The following is a 22,347-nucleotide window of genomic DNA, read 5'->3' on the forward strand; positions in this document are numbered from 1 at the left end:
GTATTTATGAGAAGGCTAATGTTGTTAGGAAAATAATAAATTTACATGCATCGTGAGAGCTGTTTGTAAATCAGCAGGTGGTTTCTAGAATATCAGAAAATGGTAAAATGTTTACTGGTGTGATTTCTCTCTGGAAAACAAACCTGTTTAAAAATACTTGAACACTCAAACTTCAAATGCTTGAAGCTGATTTGCTTTTCTTCAGCCATCTCTGGTCTTTCTGACTTGTGTTTTGAATGTACAGGCTCTTGATTTTCAGTCTTGAGGATCTTATTTTGCATTCTGAAGAGCACAGTAACAGGAAAAGAAAAAGAAAATAATTTTCTTTCAAACCATATATTACAATAGGAAGTTTCTTTCTATGAATAGATAAGAAAAGTTCAGGTGATACCAGAAAATAATGTGCTTTCATTTTGTATGCCTATGCATATACTTTCATACAGAATACTAGATCACATTTCTGTTTAGTAATATAAAATCAGCTTGAGACTGAATTAATAAATTATGTGAAGCAGTATTAAAATTCTCCATGTCTTTCGAATCATACATACAGCTTCAAGCAATTTATTAGTCACAAAAGCCAAGGAATGTCATTAGAATAATATATATTTAAAAAATCAAAACCCGGTAAGCTAATTTGTCTCTGTGCCATTTTCTTACTCTGGTTTAAAATTAAAGCCTGCCCCTACCCTGTAAATGGCTGTTGAACAGTGTGCATCTTCTATGAAAAGGTTCCCATTGTCGTGAAAAAAGGAATTAAGTTCGAAGATCTTTAATCCAGTTTCCTCTGTTTTATTTGATTACTTGGAAAACCTTTCCCTTTGCCGCTGTTCCCCAGTTCTTCATTCACCAATAGTACAGAGGGGGAAATTTGTGCTGTGCCGTTTATACATAATTTAAAACTATTGTGCTAGCTTTAAACCCAAAGTCTTTCTCATCTATCATTTATCTCATGATGTTATCTTTTGTACTCGGTACCCTTCAGTAAGCACAGCCTGACACGTCTTGTGGCCTTTACCTTCTGCGATAAAAAAGATTGAAAAGATGCTTGGCACCACCTGGTGAAGATGAGGCAACCCTGGAGAACTGTGCTTCGGGAGCAGGTGACTGATGCTACGAAATGTGCCAGTCTGGGGACACAGCTGAGGGGTTGTAGTAGGGAAGGGGGAGGGGAAGAAAAAAAAAGAGCAGGAACATTAATACATCTTCCTGAGGTTTGATGGGACATACACTGCCTACTGTTCCATCTGGTGCTTATGATAGCATGGCATATTAGCATGCTGCAAGTTCATAATGTATTCAGGGCGAGAAAACACCACTTGCATACCAATTGAGGCGTCCTCTTTCTCAGAGCTGCTTTTGAATTTCAATGATGTTTATGCCTCCTAAACCATGACTGAACGGAGCATTTCCGCTTTTGGAGAAATAACAGCAGTGAGGGACTCTGGCTTATGTGGCTTTTCTTTCCTCTCTTTATTTTTCTCCTTTTTTTTAGTTATTTTCTTCCTGCTCTCTCCTTCCAATTTGTTTTGTTTGGGGAAGCCTGAAGACAGCTTGAGGTTTTTGGACTAGCTAATTACAGAGCTTCTGTTAATATTACATTGACTTCTTTTTAGTTGTAGTCTATTGTCTTTTTGCTTATCTCAAAATGCTTAAATGTCTTTTTATGACATTTTGATGAAATTACTCTAAAAGCAGTGTCATGAAGCATTTAGAAAATAGCACATTGCACTTCTGCTTTATATTCAGCTTTCCTGTATTACTAAATCAAAGAACAAACAATACCCCAAATTCCACATTTCATGGTAAATTATTTGTGCCCTGTGTCTTCAAAGACTTGATTTTTACTTCAAGTATGCTACATAATAGGATAAGTATCTGAAGTTGAGCAGGTATGTAAGCCTTTGTAGCAGTGAGGTCTTTTTATTGATTCCTTGTAGGAAATGTACTGATATGTTAGTTTTATTTCTCCCTACCCTGTCCTCTTTGAAACTCTGCTGAGACTGACACTTGACTGGAGACAATCTCAAAACTCCACCATAGACACTCTTGACTGCACATTTTGTTTCTGAACTTGTCAAAGATTGTGATCTCTTTATGGCTCAGTGCTGTGAATCGTTTTGCAGCCCTCCTTCCAGTGGGTTTTCAAAGTGTGAAGTTTACACACAGGGTAGGGTATTTGATGTGGGATTTTCAAGTGTCTGGAGTAATACATGAGTGTGAGTCTTAGTGGCTTTGTTGATGACTGAGCTTCTAAACTGCCTCATGTGTTTTCAAAGTCCTGCCCCAAAAAGGAGACTAAACTTGCTGCTTGTCGTAGTTTAACCCCAGTTGGCAACCAAGTCCCACACAGCTGCTTGCTTTCTCCCCACCAGCAGGACAAGGGGAAGAGAATTGAAAGGGTAAAAGTGAGAATAGTCATGGGTTGAGATAAGAACAGTTAATTAATTGAAATAAAATAGTAGTAGTAATTGTAATAATGATAATAGCAATAATAATAGTGATAAATGCAATAAAAGGTAAAATAGCAAAGAGGGAGAAATAAAATCTAGGAAAGTCAATTGATACAATTGTTCACCATCAGCTGACTGATACTCAGCCAGACCCCAAGCAGCAACCTCCCAGCCAACCTTCCTTCCAGTTTTATTGCTAACCATGACATCACATGGTGTGAGATGTCTCTTGGGTCAGTTGGGGTCAGCTATCCCAGCTGTGTCCCCCTTCCAACTGCTTGTGCACCCCCAGCCTGCTCGCTGCTGGGAGGGGTGAGGAGCAGAAATGCCCTGACTCTGGGTATGCCCCACTCAGCCATAGCTGAAACATTCCTGTGTTACCAACGCTGTTTCCAGCACAAATCCAAAACACAGCCCTACATTAGCTGCTAAGAAGAAAATTAGCTCTACCCCAGCATACTGCTTGAAGAGGGAAGAATATTAAAACAGCATCTCTAGTATAAACCCACTTAATTAATGCATTTCGTATCTAGTCCTCTACCTGCACAGCTGGACTCTTGCTGCTGCTGACTGTGGTTTGAGGCTTTAGCTTAATCTTTAATGCATATGACTGTCATGCTAATACAACTTTAATAAAAATGTACTAGGTAGCACTTTGAACTCCTTCGCTGTAATTTAGTATTAATCCATTTGATTACTAGAAAAGAAAAGATTGCTCTAGTTCTGGTCCATTCTTTCAAATACATACAGCCATGACTTTTATAAATATATATTTTCAGGCATTCATTTTACTACTCTTACATAGATAAGAAACAAAAAATAGATTACTTATCGTGGCAAAGAATAAATTGACTCCCTTTGCTTTGCTATCTGAATATCTGTTGTCTGATGGCTTAAGAACATTCCTTGTTTATTGATAGTGCATTTAGACCTAGACATTAAAGCCTTAGCTTAAATGGTAATTTTTTTCCCCCTTAATATATTCAGGAAGACTAATGTTACTGAATAGGGAATGTGGAGGAGATAGTGTGTGTTATTCAAGTGAGTTTAGTCAGCACTTACAAGATTCTTGAAATGTTTCTTGATGTCCTACAGAACTGTTAACATCTGCATGGCTTGTGAGAAGAGCCACATTTATTGCAGCTGTATGCTAGCTAGAATGCAAAAGAAAAGGGGGGGGGATCAGAGTTAAGAATGAAGCAGCTGGCTTTTGGTACAGAGATTTATAATTTCACTCTCATTACAGACTGACAGTAAACTCTACTTGGACTCTTGAATCTGCTTCTTTGAGATGGCAGGTTGAAGACTTGGGAATTTAGCTGTCAGTAGATGCAGTCCAACAAAATATATACAGTTTAAAAGAAAACACAGCTTTTAGATAAATAATCACAAACAGAAGTTCCTTTTGAGGAACTGTTTGTTCCAGTATGACATAACATGATGTAGGGCATGTGTTTAAAGCCTACATTTGAGATGGTTTAAAAAAAAGAAAAGGCAAAGATAGATTGTTTTAATATTAGAGGAAAGCAGTAGACAGAAGGCTGCTGATTCCCTGCAGAACCAATGAAGCCATACAGCTTCTTGTACCCATTCTTGCAAGGGTTTGAGATTTCTGGAGAAAAGGAAAGGTGTGTTGAGAGACTCCCATGATCTCAGGCCTGGCTGAACAATGTAATTGTATCTCAATGTGTTTGTTTTACCTTTTCTTTCTTTTTGTTCTAGAAGAGAAAGTGAGAGAAGAACAAGCAGTATCAGAGTCCCATTTTCTATTTCACTCCTTCCTGTAAAAAGGTCACGTATATGATTCCAGAATCAAGAGGGTTTTTTGTCCAAGTTTGGTACCCTCCTTGCCCATTTCTTTGTCAGTTGTTGAGACAGATTTAAACTAGGTCAATATTTGTTAGTTGTCAATATCTTTGTTCAGTTTCAGTTAAGACCAAAGTTTTTTATAGTTTTGTTTTTTTATTTATTTGATATTAATGAAAACTGATAATGTCTTTTGTTTCTTATGGTTAATATAGTTTGGGATGCTTCCTCTTGCCTTTTTTCTCCAGCACATTTTAAGTGAATCTATTCTGGTTTTGCTCAGTTAATTTCTTTACAACCTGCCCAAGCTATTCACAGTGGGAGTGCCAGGATCTGTTTTTGTGTCTCCTGCTGTTTCTTTAACAACCTCAGCAACCGAGGAAGCTGCACATCTATAGTCCTGTTCTTTATTACTCTCCTTAAATGGTGCCTCTGAATAGTTTTCTAATATTTTCTAAACCAAACCTTTTGCTTGTTCATTTGTTGCAATAGCACAGCTACCCAGTAAGAAACAGGGCCAAGAAGGACCACTGAGGTGAAGAGCATCCTGTTGTTGTTTTAAGGAGTTCATTTGGGTTCATCTATCTACTGACATGTTTCTGCTCTCCATACTGTGTTCTATAGCAGATGTCCGCTCTGATAGCCTGCTACGATTTTTATCTCTCCTGCCTAGCCTTAGACTTTTCACCGTTACACTCGTCATTATTTATTGTAGTAATAGGCATTGAAAGGGCTCTAGCATATGATTGCTGCCTCCTTTCCATTCTCCTGACACCAGAGCCCAAACAAAAGCAATTTTTTTAACGTTTCATTTATGAAGATGACTGCATTTGATTCATCAGTGTTCACCACCTGAGTGTTCACCTTTTAGTTTCTGAAAGTTTAATTCCACTTGGTGTTTTGGAAACACATTTTATCTTAATTTTGTGCAGATTGTTGGCACTGAACAGAATTGTGTGAAAACCCAAGTAGCTCTGTAAGTCAGGATAGCCACCTTTGGAAATGACCTGTTAAGTTCCTAATGGGTCATTTGTATGCACAGTTACTGAAGCTACTTGCAATAATTATGGAAAAGATAATGGCTAGGAACTCATTTGGGGACAGTTATTCTTGTTAACTGTTTAGTATTTCATCCAGGTACACCTATTTCCCCATTTTTAAATTTTCCTTTCATAATTTCAGAGTTTGCCATAGGTAGTTGTTGCAGTTCAGCAGTTCTTCATTTCTTCATATTCAAGCAGATTAGAGCTTACCAGACAGGTACTGATGTGCGTTACATCTTCTATTCCAAGAAGACCATAAAGAAATATGTTTGCACAGGAGATGCCAGTGCAGTCACTATCTCTCTGTGCTTTTGAATTGTATCTGCCCTTGGGATTTAGCTTTCTTAGCACGTATGTGGTGCCGAAAGGATGTTTGTAAAGATCTACGTGAGCCTTTATTTCTTCCCTGCTCGCCATTTGATCTCTCTGACTGATTATAGGTGTGAGGGAAATACCAGGTTTTGTTTGGTGTTTTGGTGCAAAAAAGGAACGGTGTTAAATTTTGTTGGGGTATGTTCAAGTTCATGCTATCGTCACATGGCTGTAGTTGCATGTGCACAATCCATGTTTTATGACTAGTTATAGTGGGAGTTGGAGGCATGACACTGCCTATTGTGTTGCTTCTGCGCTTTCACTTTTGGAATATTTCACATGGAAAGTTATCACCCAAGCATGAGAAGGTGGAGGGGGAGGTGTAATTGGGGGCAAAGGGGGAACGTCTAACTTGTTTGGCTGGGGTGAGAGGCAACGACAGGAGACATTGAAAAAGGTCTTCTGTTGCAGCCAGGGCTATCAATTTCCTCTTTTGAGAAAGAAATTAATATAGCTGAATTTTAGGGGACAGTTACTTCATTTGCTGTCGGTACGGTGGGCACAGAATAGTACATACGCACACACTGAGTATCACAGGCTCTCCTTTATATCCCACGGCTGAAGATACTGGGAAGGAGTGTTCTTAAGGCGCGTCCCGTCGGCGTTGGGAGCAGCGTGCCGTTTGTTTCGGGCGTTGGTGCGGGCGGGGAGCTTTCCCCGTGCCGCGGCACGCTGCCGGCTCCCTCTAGCGGCCGCGCTCTCCTGTGCGCGTCCTGCCGCGCCCGCAGCCCCCTCTGCCCCGCCGCAGCCTCCCCGTCCTGCTGGGGAGCAGGCCGCTCCAGCTCGTAAAAATGGCCCCTCTTCTGGTTAATCCACCTCTCAGGAACACAAAATGTATCTGCCCATGTAGGGCGTTTCCATAGCACAGAGGGAGTTAAAGCTACCTTTCATAATTTTTTTTTTTTTTTATATATACAAGAGAATGTGACCATATCAGAAAGGGTTAAGTGCATCCACACTGAACATTCAGAGTTCAAATGCATCAGACTTCCTTACTTTGTCAATATTTCGCTTGCGTTCGTATCATTGAGTGGTTTCTCTTTTGTGTCTGACTTCTCGCCCTGAAGTTTCCCCTCCATTTAACACTCCCTTCTGAGCAATTGAAGGCTCCTTCCCTCTTACAGCTTTCTAAATTTGAATGTTCAAAATATTAAAAATTTAAAGAGAATATCTCAGTAAGTATTTTTACACACAAAACCAAGTAAGTAAAACTTGGTCACATTTGTGTAGAGGTGTGTGCACACATACACACACGGGCACACACATATCTGCACGTAAAGAAGAAAGCTGTAGAAGCTGATGCACAAAGATCAATATTCCCGTTTGGGAGTAATAGGTTTAGGTGGCTTGATGAAAATGTTGTTCTATAAATATAAAAACCTTTTTAATGTATTTATTGAGGGAAAACAAAAAACCCTAAACATTTTATTTGAATCTGCTGGGCTTGAAATGAATTATGTATTGTACAACTGTCATCAATCATAGCAATGCTATGATACCTGAAATTGTTTTAAAATGTTGCGTATATTTTCTGTGGGTTCTGTAATGATGGCTGATTTTTCTTTCAATTCAGGCTTCAGCTGGGGTCTGCTATTTAAAATTCAAAACATGGGGAAGATGCTTCAAAAGAAGGAAGTTTTAAGCTTTATAGTGCAAGACTAAGACTGCTGTGATGCTTTAAGGTCTAGAAACGTTGCGTGTAATTTTGTACCCAGTGAGTGGTCTCATTAGTTTACCTACAGCTGTTTTCAGTGTCTATAGTTAAACACATATTCCTGAGTGTTTCTGGAGCTGGAGTCTGCCTGCAAGGCTAACCCAGCATCTCTCTTTCTGGGTGAGATCACCAGAGATTTCTGTGGCAATATGAGCTTGTGTGAATTTTCTGGCTTCAGAAAGAGGTTTAATCTGGTTTTATACTTGTTAGTCTTAAATGACATACACAAATTCCTTTCCTTCTTCCTTTATATGCTTATACTATTTCATACTCACTTTTCAGAGTCCATGTGTTGTGTTAGGCCAGGTGATTCAAAATACAGTTTTGGATTTGATAATGGTAGTATTTGCTTTGCTTGGGAGCTTATTTGTCAATAAATAGTATTGCCTCATCTAAGAAGATATTTGGGTCTTCGTTTCTTGTGCAGTTTTTGAGGCTCTCTTTCCTCCTTGTCACCTCTCCACTGCTTTATTCAGGTGTGATCCAGTGCCTAAATAAAAGACATTTGGTGTGACATGTGGCACTGAGGAGGAGCTGACTCGTAACTAATGATGAGTATTTTCTCACACTCTGTCTAGACAGTGAGTCATGTAAATAAAAAATACCTTTAATGGCATCATCTGATGATGTGAAATGATAGACTTCCAAAGTGGGTATTTCTACAAATGCTGAGGTACTGATAAGTATAATAAATTGCAGTATTGAAGATTATCAGTGTATATAATACTGAGGTAGGGAAAAGCCTGTACTTTCACTTTTGTCTTGCTGGTAGTGGCAGTAAGTAACTAACAGTGCCAGCACCTGAGCAAGGGTTTCTGGGGGAAATATGCTTCATTATATGTTTTTGTTGGTGGATTAATACCTGTCTTGTGTAGCTGAAATAGAAGCCAAGGAGTTATTATATCTGCTCACTGAGGTCCACCAATTATTGTGTACAGCAGCCACACTGCGAAAGCAGTCTGAATGCTTCTGGTTCTCATGAGGCAAAGAGCCTAGATCTGTATGGGAATGTTTATGCCTGATTTAGCAGCCATAGAGATTAAAAAATTAGAGACTCTAACTCTTTAGTGATTATATGGGATATTTAGTCAGCTAATTTAGCTGTCTGTGTTAGATGGCAGGAATAAGCAGACTTCCTCAGATTGTTCTGGTACTTGGTAGAGAGGAAGTTTGGCTGCCTCTGCTTTCAGTATTACGGGTAAGGTCTTGCTTCCCAGACCTGCACATCTAATGGAACTTGTCACTGTTTGAAATATTACTTGGAGGAACTGGGTTCTTGGATGGGTAAAATTGTGCAGCCTGGTAGAGCAGGGATTTGGAACCTTGATCCACAAGATGTCCCAGGCTGGCCACCACCACTCCACACCTTACGGGATCTTGAGGGACTTGTCCATGACAAATTCCACATTTTAAAATCAAGCAATGCCAAAAGTATATCCACTACCTTCTTGGTAGTCCCTGTGTCATCTTTTCAGGTGTATAAGCATGGAAAATATCACCTCCTACACCCATATTTGATTCTTTTTGAGCCCAAAGGACTTCTGGTATGTTATATAAATATAAGCAATGCCTCTTAAAAGTACAGCTGTACTTTTTTGCTTTTTGTCAGAGGAATTTATTGCCTTAACTTTCCTGAATTTAAATAAGTTGCTTTTTACTTTGTGTAGTCTATATTGGAGACTTCAGTTCCAGTTAAATCTAATGAAATACGGTATCAGTATTCTCTTACAACTTTTCTAAGATGAGTGCAGCTATCATTTACACTTTGCATTAAGTGCATTAAAAATAAAGAAGTTTATCATTATTTTGCTTCAGACTTCTAGCATTGTGTAACAAACTGGTTTCAAACAGAGAGAATGTTTAGACTGGTTATTAGGAAAAAGTTCTTTACTAGGCGGATGATGAGGCACTGGAACAGGTTACCCAGAGAATCTGTGGGTGCCTCATCCCTGGAGTTGTTTAAGGCCAGGTTGGATGATGCTCTAGGCAACCTGGTTTAGTGAAAGGTGTCCCTATTGGGTGTCCCTATTGGGTGTCCCTATTGGGACACCCCCTTCCCTATGGAAGGGGGGCTGGAAGAGGATGATGGTGAAGGTCTCCTTCTAACCCAAGTCTTTCTATGATTCTGTTATTTACTGTTAATTTAGGACAAACTTTGAATTAAATACATACTTCTGGAGACCAATTATGAAATTTCAGTTGATGTGAGAGAAAAAATCTTCTTAATTCTGGTGGGAAGGATTTGTGCTGTGTCTGGTTGAGTATATAAGAGCATGCAAACAATACCAATTAGATTCTGATGGCATTTGTTTTTCTTAGGTATCAGTCTGCCTTCATCTATAGTTTGTCAAATAGTGTGTAATCCTGACAAGGGGGTAGGCCTACCAGGAATGATGGTGCAGAAAGGAAACGAGTCAGTGGTCAGGGAGCCTTTGGGAAAATACATCTGAAAGTGTACTGAAGATTTCCTCTATACAAGTAAAGGGATTGATTGCTAGAGAGGTGATCACCTCTGTAGCTTGTCGAGGAGGCTGGGGCGTGAGTCTGGACAGTGGTTGCTCTGGCTATTCTTCAGTTCTTCACGCCAGAGGCAGGGAATGCCACTTTGTCACTTCACTTGAGCCTCAGCGTTCAGTGAGCTGGGTTTGGAATAGCAGTAAAGTTTCCCGTGATGTGAAACACAAGAGAACCACTCAAAATACACAGTTCTTAGTTGGATAGCTTGTCAACAGAAAGAAAATATCTAGGAAACAGTGTAAACGGGTAAACAGTATTTCAATACTGATTATGGGACTGTTACTTATTAACTGCATTAGTTCATATACAGAGGAATTTTCATGATGTTTAGTGGGATATTTAGAAGAAATCCACATTGTCTTCAGCTTCATTAGAGGCCAACTGTTGTGTATTCATCCATGACGAAGGAACGCGTAGACTTTGTTTTCTGGGGGCTTATGGAAACTCAGGGCAGCTGCCACAGTTTGGCCCTTGTTTTGCTTGTCCCTTCTTGCTAAGTATTTCATAAACTGTTACGGTGGTAGCAGATCTAGATTTAGAATGTGTTCTTCTTCCCTGCATTCCTGCATTCAAGCAATTATACATGGTAAAATTTGCAAAGCCAGAAAGGGTGAAGGAGAAAAGAGGAATTTAAGAAAAGGTGCAATTCTGACATGAGCCAGTTTTTCCTCAATAACTGAAAGTGAATTTATGATAGTTTTGAAACTGCCAAAACATGTCAGATTGTTGAATGAGAGGGAAAAGTTTATTTTTCTATTTCCCCCCTTCTTTTAAAAGAAAATTATATGGTAAGGCAAGTTTATTTCTTTCAGGAAAAAATAATATGTCCAAGCAAAGCAAGCCATGACATTTTTGTCTTATTTCTGAGATCGAACTCATGCATTGCTTATTTTATAATATGTGTAATTATCTGGCCTTCAGCTGCTAAGCCATGAGTGTGGGACCGAGTTTTTTTGCCTGTCAGAACCTCTCACCATAGAGAACCGAAATCAAAGAGAATGCTTCTGCATTTGTGGCTCATTGTCATGATTATTAGGACCAGTCAAGGTACCACTGTGGACAAAGAACATGACATAAAGCATTTTTGCTATTTACCTACTTTATGTCATCCACAAGCTCTACCAAAACTGGGAGATAGTAGCACAAAAATCCCATTCAGCTTTGGGGAGAGAGAGGAGATTGTATTATGCTCAAGGCTTATTTTAGCACAGCTGATGAAAACTCTTATAATTTGGCCTCAGATAACTTCAGTGAACTCCCAGGATACAGAATTTCTTCTAGCAATTGCATATTAAATGAGCATAAATGGGTAAATTGAGTGTGCTTTCATTTTTTTCTGAAGAATAGCTGGTGATAGGAATTGTTCAACTATCTGAGCAGAGGAGAATGAAGATAAGACTGCAGCAAAATTGCAATATTGCTCTTGCAAAAGGGTCATCTTCAATATGTGAGCTTCATACTCAGCATGCTAAAGAAGCATTGAAATGTTATGTCATCTGAAAACTTTGCTGTTCATATCCATCAGTCACCTCACACAGATTCGGATCCTGGTGGGTAAATTTTGCAGAGGTAATGTTCTGTGACAAAAGGCAGAATCTGAGCTGATCTATTGATGCTGCTTTCCTGCAAATCACCTGGAAGTAAAAGTTCTCTCCTGGGGAACTGGGAACCCAGAGATATTTCCTTTCTAGGCCAATAATGTGACTGCATCTGGTGCTGAGAGAAGGTTATGTCTCTATTATGCCTGTTTGAGATCGTGTATAGCACAGAAACATCCATTGGGTTTAGGTCCTTATTTATTTATTGAGAAGAAGTCAAAATGGCTGAGAAGTGAATGTAATGAAGACTACCAGTCTTAAACAAATCCCAGGCATGCTTGGCAGGGAGAGGGTCTGCAGTGGTGGTGTCCACAGGTCATGTTTTATGGCTGCATTGTATGCCTTGCAGGTTTCCCCAGGGTTTCAGTTCATGGAGTGGGTGGGATTTACCAGATATGTCAGGCTTACACCATGCCTTCTCAAATGAGTCCTTTTCAACCAAGGCAACCTGTAATAATGTCCTGCTCGGTGTAGCGGCAGGTTTGAGGGTCAGGAGTTGTAGGTCTCCACAAACACTGCCTTTTACTAATGGTGCTGTGTGGCTTGGCCACATCTAAAGGAGAAACTCTTACTGGCTGCAACATGATAGCATTATGAATGGAAGAACTATGGAATTTGTCCTCCTAGGTTGGACTTGTGGTTGTCTGACTTCAGGTTCATCACCACTGTGGCTCACAGTCTGTGGTTACCTGCTTGCAAATTCCCTGCCACCCCTCTCAAAAATAATGAAAATTAGTCCAATGCGTCTAAGAAACCATCAGTATTAAATCCTTTAGATTTAGGTCACGATTCCTCTAACTTGGGTGGTGGAGGCAGGTTCTAATCCTTTGTGTCGTATGTGGGGCTTGCTCTTTTTGTGAGTTTAAAGGAAACAAGACAATGGACTCCTTTAATTTAGCAAGTTTTATTTTTATTTTTTAAATGTTGGCACCAAAGTAGAAAGTACTGTACAATCAATATAAAGCATCTTTTAAGAATCTTTCATGCCTGAGTGTACATCTGGAACTGTTTGCACTAACTAAAAGTAAAATAAATGCCACAGCATATTATACCACAATTTTTTTTCATTTAAAAAAGGAAATTGAAAACACACCACTCCTAGAAATGCTTGACGTTGAATTGGCTATTGAAATGGTATCAGTAAAGTATTTATATATTCCATATTTTGTTCCATACATCAGCTTTCCTTGATGCGTTAGACTTGGAAGTGTGCCATGTGAGCTGAAATGTTGCCATTTATGAAAGACCGCCTTGTTTTAAAAATGGACTAAATCTTGTAGGGTACAGGAAGTAAAGTAAATCAGTTTGAATGCAGGCACATCTCTCCCTGTGTTGGCTCCTGCAGGCTTTGTCTCTTACTTGTTTGGTTCAGAAGCTGACTGTGCTTACAGTAAACATCAGTGTTCACCTCACACCTAAATATAGTGATAGAAATAACCTCTACCATAAAAGCTGAATGAACGACAAGAACAGTATAGTTCCATGAACCAAGAAACCCACAGAAGAAATGTCATAATTTAAAGTTGGGTTTACAACATTCTTTAATTTTAAATGAAGCAAAATACTTCTGTGGTTAAATCACAGTTCTTCACTCCATGCTGTAAAGGAGATTCAAGAATGTGTATTTCAAAATGTTTTGCTTGGTTTTGTTTTTAAATAAAAAATATAATCCAAAGCAAATGTGCTAGATCTCTGCATACTTGAAACATGTTTTCTGAATTTATTCTAAGTCTCTCGCTGCTCCAGAGGGTTGTGTGTATGGATTAGGACTAGACCATTATTTCACCATCTTTCTCCATCCTGAACTGATTGCAGTGAACACTACAGAATTAGTTGCAGATGTCTCCTTTTCCTTCCAGTTTAGAGGACCTCTGGTTTCAGGCCCATTTGATCTGAACTGGGCTAAGGAGCACAGGGTCTGTCATTGTTTAAAGGGATTCAGTGGAAGAAATTGTTGCACCTGAAAGAAGTTACTCCCTCTGTATATACAGGCTATGCTTTTAAATGTTGGATGCTGTGGGATGCTGCCTGTATGAAACTTTCTGGTGTGTCCCTCATAATTCAGAATTATTGTTTGAAATGTCAGGGTCCATCTGAAGAAAAAGATAGCTGGAACTAGTTTTGCAAGTCATGAGTTTAGTTTTACTCAAGAGCATAAACATGTTTTTGAATTCAAGAAACTTCAATTTTAAGACATGGTGAAAGTTCTTCCAGATTTCAGGAGAAATTCAATGTATCTGTCTCTGTACTGTAAAACTGGAGCAAATGTATGTGAAATCTTACCCAAGAAGGTTTTAATATGGTAAAATTAGAGTTTTTCCTCTTGGGGGATTCTTTCTTCTTCTACCAAAACCTCATTACTTCTGGATGTATGAATAGCAGAATATCCACTGAGAGTTTGTATGAAGAATACATATGTCCATACATTAAAAGCCTCTTGAAATATCATGTCTTGGAGGAAATTGGCTTATGAATCTAATTTAAATACAATTTTGTCTTTAGCTTTCATATCATCAGGCCATTTTTCAACCATTACAGTAAATAGCGTTGGTTGTTAGGTTTATTGTTTTTATTAATTTAAAAATAATTAATGATTTGTAGAAGCTGGAGTTATAGGATAAGTGTCAGACACCAAAAGCTTTAGGAGTTCAGATCACAAGAACTGTTAATGCTTTTACCAGCGGTGGCTCTGTTTTGTGGCTCTCCATCACCACTTCATCCCCTGAGTGATCTGTCTTAGAGCTGCCGAGGTTCTCTGGGGCTGTGGCTGGTGGGACAGTGGTGGGTGCTGCAGACTGGTGCTCCCAGTCCCATCGCTCCCTCAGAGTTCAGGGAGCTGTATGAAAAGGTAAGGAACAGGTAAACAGTAGCAATAAGTGCAGAATGGCTCCCACAGGGGTTTTGTTATTAAAGAGGATGGAATAGAGAGCTGTGAAGGCTGTTCTCCTGGGTGGTGTGATGGTGTCTTCCAAGCATGTGGAAGAGCTTTGCATTTTGCATTGTACTTCTTCAGAAGCTCATTTTCCCTGCCCCTTTGGATAATCTCTGTTCTGACAAAATAATCTTGTACTCTGGTAAGAAATGTTTTAGGGTGTGCTTGAAAGGAGCCTTAATACCTCCTTAAAAAAGGTAGGACTAGGGAACTTTCAGACAATCAGAGAGAAATCTGCCTGCCTGTGATCATACAGTAGGAGAGTAGGGTTTAGGGGTTTGCAAGGGAGAGAGATAATAAAAAGGTAAGTGGTATGTAGGGCATACACAGGGATAAAGTTTGTGTTTACCCCTAAGAGGTCCAAAGAAAGTTAATTGGGAAAACCAAACCTAATGTTACTAGATTTAGATGAGAAGTAAAAGGGGTCTGTGGATAAGTTCAGCAGTCTGCAAGACTGGGTGGCAAACTGTTGGAGGTTGTAAAAACCATTTAGATCATGACAGAGGCAACCTGAAAGTCGAGGGCAAAACCAACACACTATTTCCCACTACCATGTTTATTTTAAGCAGCAAAACATTGCTAGCTTTTTGGGAAGGTCTCCCCCCTCTGATCTGAGTGCGTTTCTGATCAAACCTGAACTTTGCAATGCAGTGAAGGAAAGGGAGGGAGCGGGAGCCGTGTGGTTGGTTACAGCTCAGGATCGCTTTTAGTTATCACCAGCTGAATTGGAGGATACAGGCTGTGCCTGCTTGCAGCGAGCAGCAGTCTGTTAGAGGAGCTCGATTTCTCTCACTCCTTCTTCCACCCACCTCCATCTCCTCTGTGCCTGTGTCTGCGCTCCCACATGCTTCAAATCTGTGTACCTGGACTGCCTTCCTTAACAGTTCAATGTGAGTGTTAGCAGAATGAAAACCAGATGGACCAGCAGTTCCCACTGTTATCTCCCCACCAGCTCTGGCAAGCCTCCCTTTCTCTCTCCTTTCTTGGCATGGGAGAAATATTTGCCTTTATTTAGGAGGGCTTGAGCTCACTGCTGTGCCTCTTTCCCTCTGTTGCAACATGAGCTGAAAGCTATTTATTCCCTTGTTGCTGAGGTTGGTTGAGGTGAGTGCAAGATGAATTTGGCTATTAAGGAAGCAATTAACGTTTCAAGACGAGTTTTCATAGTTCTTTATATTAAATTAATGGCTTATTCAAGATAGAGATTTAACTGTTTTAGTATAGTGATACGGAAAAGAAATACTTTTAGAATTTGTTTAGAAACCTGTTTTTGTTTTCCAGCATGTAATAATTTATTGTTGCTTGATTTGCACTTAACCTGTGCAACAACCTTAATATTAAAGGCATCATTGTAGATATTCTTCTCTCCACAGCTCAGGTTTACTAACCTTAGATCAACACTACAGATCCTATAAAATTGTATCTCTATATCCATCATCCTATTCTGGGAATGTTTCACTGCTCATCTTCCTCAAACTTGTCTCTAAATTCTATATGAAATTACTCCCTTTCCCTGAGAGCTGAAACATGCCTGTAGGCATTTCAACAAAGGTTGAAGATGGCTTCTGTAATTGCAGTACCTGATACGCTGCACCTCTGGGAGTTAATGCTTACTTCCTCAGTTTCTTCAGTTTCAGACAGATAAAGACTACTATCTGTTGTGTTGTTAATTTTTTTGTGGGGTGTGGGGACTGGTGTCCCCCCTCCCTTCCTTCCTTTTTAAAAATAATTTTCTCGTATTTAAGTTTTCTGATAATTAAGTGGGGTTTGGCTCTTTTAAACATACCCGCTCTTTGTTAAATGTGTACATTGCATTGAATTTCTGTTATTGTCTCTCAGAGCAAATTTCAGATACGATTATTTCATTGAAGTTTGTATGTTGTTAGTAAGAACAAGGAATTGTGTCACAAAGTGAAGTGACAGAATTTATAGAATGTGACGTGTTTTGAATAAAAAACCACAGACTTACGTTCTTGTCCATTAGTAGAGACACTTATTTGCTTTACAGACTAGTTGTGTGGAGCTCAGGAAGACTTCTGTTGGGCTGTGTATAAATAAATAGCCCCGACTCCCCAAAGACGGGACTGAAGAATTTGACTTATTCCCATCAAAACCTAAACATCATTGTACTCATCTTTTTTCAAGATGGCTTGCTAAACTCATGGCATGAGTGAGAAAGCATTGATTTTGCCTTCAACTGGTAAATTTTGCTGTGTTTTGCCCATTCTTAATAAATGAAACACATGGGCTTGGGATGATTTAAAAAAAACCAAAACAAGCTAGTGTCATTCAAAAAGATGTTAGGAAAAAGAGTGCACTTCTGTAGCTTTTATATCATGTGTGTTGTATATTTTGATCTTCAGTTGCAAGAGAAGTGTTTCCTCCTGGTTATACCTTATGCTTGTTTTGTTTTCTTGAGGATGTGTGTTCCTGCTTATCTTGCAGGTTTTGAACATTAAAGGTTGTTCTTAGTATGTGAAGGTGCAAACTTACATGCTTATTTGAAAATAATTGTATGTCTGTGAGATGACAGACATACCATTTTGGCAAGTTGTATCTATTTTATGGTGAATATGAGAATAACCAGGGGCACTGTGATAAAGTGATCCAGGGTGTGTGTGTATTTAGCGTAAGTTTAACATAAGATTACAGAGAAACAATGAAGAGGGCAGCAGGTGATATAAAGAAGAGACTTGAAGAGAGCTGCCTTCAACCAATACTCCCTCCAATCTCTCACCTCTACTAAAGAGCTTCAGGTTTTAGTTCTGGAAGAGAAGTCATAAGGAGGTTTATTATCTTCCTGTCCCTTCATCTATTTTTTCCTCCTAGCTGACATGAGAGCCTTGAAGGGAGGTGGCATTATTGCAGCTCCAGGAGTGCTTGGGAGGTAGCATCTGTACATGCTAGAAATAAAAACAAAAGATAATGCAGCACTGCTACAAATGAGGTCTTACCATCTGTGTTGCATCTTCTTAAGTAAGGTTTAGATGATGCAATTTGGAAAGAGCACACTGGGGTAGATAATCAGGTGCAATCTTTCACAGCAGATGCTGAAATGGCTCACTTCTTGCATTAGCTTTTAAATTTTTGTCAGAGGGGGTATGCTTGGGGAAATAAACCGGTGTGTTCCTGTGGTGTGTGTTGCAGATCGCACTGAGAAGCATTCCACAATGCCAGACTCACCTGTGGATGTGAAGACACAATCCAGGCTGACGCCTCCAACCATGCCACCTCCTCCCACTACCCAAGGAGCTCCAAGAACCAGTTCATTTACGCCCACAACGTGTAATTAGCCTTATTTTCTTCCTTTTCTTCCATCTTCTTTCTATTCTCTATGTCAGAACCCAAAATAGGTGAAGGGAAATGTGCATGAAGTGGCAGGAGCAACATTTGATTATATTGGGATAAAGTAATTAAGCAAAACAAAGTTCAAAGAGATTAATGCATCTTTAAGGTATTAAGTCATTCAGCTCAGTTGTGTTGTTATTTCATTGACCACTTGGTCACAGTGTCAAAGAACAGTGAGCACTGGCTTCCCATGCTCAGGTTAGCCCTCTTGTGAGAAGGACAGAAAACCTTCTCTTATGTGCCATTATGTTGTTTAAAGAATCCCATTCCTTTTTGTATAGAAACTTCAGGGAGGGGTTTTTTGGATGATTGGTTGTTTTTTTTTTTTTAAGTGGAGATAATTCATAATGAAAAAATACTAATCTTCCTCCTGCTTCTGTTTCAGTGATGAAGTCTGATTTCAGTGCTATATGATGTCTAGTTAATGTTGATATATAACCAAAACTAAAGTCCTTTCATAATTTTGTATCTAGAGGTTTTTAGTCTGCTACCACTTCCCTAAATCACTTAGGGCTGCATCTCTGTCTCAGCTTATTGATGTAAACATATAATAAACTCTACTAGTCTTGATGTATGCTGCATTCATATCAGCGTAACTGAGATTTGAATCTGGCACGTTGTCTGGACTATTCTTTTCACAGCCATGAAATGATCCACATTTCTCATACTAAGATTTAGCTGCAAATTTTTTGGTCTCTTTTATACTCCCTTGTAATAGTATAAACATGAGAATGTGTTTACATTTCACGTTTTAAATAAAACATTTTTAGAACAGTAGAATACATATGCCTAAACAGAATGAAGGCTGCATCTTCTATTTGTCTTGCCTATGTCTGTTTTAGTCCCTTTCTCTCTGTTGAATGCCTTATTTAAATTCACCTCTATGCAGAAGGCCAGCTGGAGGCCTTTGTACTACTTATCCCAGGGAACCCTGTCCTGAAAATTTATGTTGAACTTAAACAGTGAGGAGAGTTTGTGCCAGCTATTCACATAAACTCACATTTAACCCAGTGACCCTGATCCTGCAAAGATTTGTCTGTTTTGCTTAACTCCAACACCTGAATCATCCTGGGTGGAGCTTCACACTGGAACTGCTTCAGTCTGAAGTTAAATTATTTCTAGGTTTTTGCAGGATCAGGTTCTTGAGATTAAGGTTTCCAGTGTGATGCCCTGCCAACAGTTCAGGATGGTCTTTGGCAATTATAAAAGGAATATGACAATGTTCTTTAATCACACTTAAAGTCCTCACAAGGCTTCTGGGCGTTTGTTTATTTGATTGAGTTCAGCACTTTGGAAAGTGTGTGAAGCCCAGCTTGATTATTGGGGCTCCTTGTTTGAAGATTAAAAGCCTAACCCCCCCTGATTTTAATTTTTTTTTACCCTGTCAGATTTTGGAGTTTGGCCTTAGCTGTTCCAGCTTGTACAATGAACAGTCACTTTTGTCAGGGTGTCTGTTACATTTATTATAACTACAGCGGGAACGCCTTCAGGCCAGAAGGGTCTGACTTGTTTTCTGGTCTAGAATATCTTTGTTTTCTTTGGTTTAGATGATTAAGAATTCTTGACGTGTTGTAGTTTGAAATTTTAAATGCTAAATTCTTTTGGATTAGCAACATGGTTTTGTTTTAGAAATTACGCACAACTTTGCCAATTGGCAAATTCAGATATTATAAGGAAAACACTGAAATCATGGGACTATTTTGATATTTCTTTTGTTGTGGGAGAAATCTTCACCAGACTTTCTTCTCCCTGTATCTGTCTTAGGTAATGAACTCCACACTTCTTTGCTTTCTTGCTCATAGCCCCAGCACCCTCTTCCTAGTGAAGCCCTTTACGGGTGACAGAGTTGTTGGGTGGTGTCGGGGTAGATCAGCAGGAAACGTTGTTATTCTCCCCAGTCCCCGTTTACCAAGTTCCTGGTAGGATGGCTTTTGGCTATGTGAGTTTCTTGCAATCACGACATATTTTTTTACTCAGATACCTCACCCCACTGCAGCAGTCAGAGTGTGGCCTGGAGCTGCACAGGGAGCTGAACTTGCTGAGGCCAGCTTCTTTCTTGATTCTGCCTTTGCCAGTCCTTGTTCTCACTAGCCCACGCAGCCAGAACAGGCAATCGAAAACTGGGATAAAACACAAGCAGAAGCTAGATAACAATTCACATAGCTTTTTCTGTAGTGCCTCTGGAAGGCAGCGACTAGGACAACAAAAACTCCTTCGAAGGTTTGTGGCAGTGATTTAAATATGGTAAAAGGGTAGTGATTTATATCTGGTAGTAGGTGTCCGTCCTAAAAAAAGGACTTCCTGGTTGAAGATAAGGACAATCGATGAAGAAAAGGAGATGAGAATGGGATGTTTGGCTTCAGAGAGGATGGTCATTGAGAAACACTGAAAATATTTAAAGTTGCTAGCTTGCCCTGGTTGCGCTTTTAAATAGGAAACAAGTTAAACTAATACTCCTATGGATTTTTGATTGTAGTGAAGCTCCTGATTTTTGATGGTTCTTTTTGGGATGGGTTCTAAGTGACTCCTCCCCCTCCCCCCTCCGCAAAAAACAAAACAAAACACCAAAAAAACCCACCAAAACCAAAACCAAAAAAAAAAACAAACCAAAAACCAAACAAAAAACCCCCACAACCAAAACAAAACAACAAAACAACAACAACAAACAAAAAAAACCCCAGACAATTCCCGAGGGCGGTGGCTCATTGAGTGCAGCTGCTGCTGTGTACAGTCGCATACTGCATGCCCACACCTGCCAGTGTACTGCTACACTTGTATTTCTAGGGAGCCATCCTTTTTCTTGCTCTTTACTGTCATTTTAGCAAATCAGACTCAACCTCAATGGCACGTGTTTTAAGTGTTGCTTTTCCAACTAACCTGAACGGAAGAGGATGTCCTCACTTTGATTCTCTGCTCTCTTCTAGTGTGTGGATAAAAATCAAACTGAAATCACTGCCAAAAACTCTCTGTTGTCTTCAGTATGTCTGCATGCATCTCATTGTCTTAAATTCTGAATTCTTAATACTTCAGATAGTTATTCTCACAGCAACCTTGCAGCAGGAGGGAAATGCTTTCTTATCCTTTTTAGAGATAAGGTGCTGGCACATGAAAGTGGAGAGACTTGCTTGTGGTCTCTGAGAAGTCTTCTGAAGTCTAGCTTCATGCCCTTGCTGCAAGGCTTCAGGACACAGGGAGCATTGGCAGCATTTGTACCTGCACAGACAACTTTGTGCGTTCCATATGTTAGCAGCTAGGAAATCTGTATTGGAAAAAATAACCTTCTCATTGGGTGGTGTAAGGTTAAAACGTGAAAGTCCTGTTTTATAAACACAGCTGTCAGTTGTGTGTACAAAACACAAGTAAAAATATTCAGAGATAAACTGAGGCTTCATGAAATATGTCTGCATGGTTTTTTTCCTACCCCAAAGAGCAATTTTTATTGGTCTTCAATCATACATGCACTCATGCTTTTTCTCTCCATTTCCCCCTCTCTCTTTTCAAAATCCTGTGACAAAAGGCTGGTATTCAAATGATGCTTTTCAGGTCCAGGAGCATTTTGAAGGGGCTGTGTGAGAGGCAGCTGCTATTATTTCCAATCCTTAAAATGTTCAGCACCAGCTACTGGGATATAGATATAAACTGCAGACTGTTGCTCTGTCTAAAGGCTAATTTTCTTTGATTGTGCAACTTAATCAATTCTGAGGTCAAGTGTAGAAAACATAAGCTGATGGATTTTCCCCTCTGTCTCCTTTTTCTCTCTATCTCTTCCCCAACCTCAATCTTTATTTTATCCTCTGTCTCTCTTTCTTTCAGTAACCAATGGCACTAGCCATTCACCAACAGCGTTAAATGGAGCTCCATCTCCTCCTAATGGCTTTAGCAATGGGCCATCCTCTTCCTCTTCCTCTTCTCTGGCTAACCAGCAGTTACCGCCAGCTTGTGGAGCTAGGCAGCTCAGCAAACTGAAGAGATTTCTTACAACCTTACAGCAGTTTGGCAATGACATTTCACCAGAGATTGGGGAGAGAGTGCGTACCCTTGTGCTAGGACTTGTGGTAAGCAAGTATTTTTTCTGTTCTTTTTCCTCTTCCTTGCTTGATGTGTTTATTTTATAAATGAGTGGGTCACATGCACTGCATTCATCGTACTTTAGGGATACCAAACTTGCAAGAGTTGAGGTCCCGCTCTTGCTGACAGAGCTAACATAAGTAACCTTACTAGCTTCCCTCAAGTGGCAGCTATTCCCTATTAGGTATAGCCTTGACTGTTTTTGCCAGTATATTGTTATGGTGTAACGGTGTGAGAGGGTTTTCATTCTATACTGGCAGGACCCCTAATGCAGACATACCTTGAATCCTGTAATGTAGTTAAATATGGTTTGACTTGCCTGGTTTAGTTGGATGGGGAAAGGAGAGAGCCCTGCATATATAGTGCCAACGGTTAAAAGGGTGAGCTGAATATGTTTGGACTGCAGTTATGCAGTGCAAAACTCTTTCTCAGTATCATTGAATGAGATAATTATGAACCAAACAAGGCACTGCTGCTACTTAAGTCGCTTTATTGA

General features: G+C 39.6%; 1 protein-coding gene across 5 annotated transcripts in view; it reads left to right on the forward strand.

Moving 5' to 3' along the window:
• Nucleotides 1-22,347, forward strand: part of RUNX1T1 (RUNX1 partner transcriptional co-repressor 1) — a 112,541-nt gene that overhangs the window by 45,766 nt on the left and 44,428 nt on the right. For 3 of the 5 annotated variants that reach the window (XM_040054621.2, XM_040054640.2, XM_040054649.2), the window contains 2 exons: nucleotides 17,583-17,720; nucleotides 21,597-21,838. In XM_040054621.2, coding sequence (XP_039910555.1) covers nucleotides 17,583-17,720; nucleotides 21,597-21,838 — 380 coding nt within the window. Of the gene's footprint in view, nucleotides 1-1,089; nucleotides 1,104-17,582; nucleotides 17,721-21,596; nucleotides 21,839-22,347 lie in introns of those variants that run through there. The other 2 variants (XM_040054659.2, XM_058419498.1) reach the window with 2 other exon arrangements.

This window comes from Hirundo rustica, chromosome 1 (assembly GCF_015227805.2).
Source record: "Hirundo rustica isolate bHirRus1 chromosome 1, bHirRus1.pri.v3, whole genome shotgun sequence".
Taxonomy (NCBI): domain Eukaryota; kingdom Metazoa; phylum Chordata; class Aves; order Passeriformes; family Hirundinidae; genus Hirundo; species Hirundo rustica.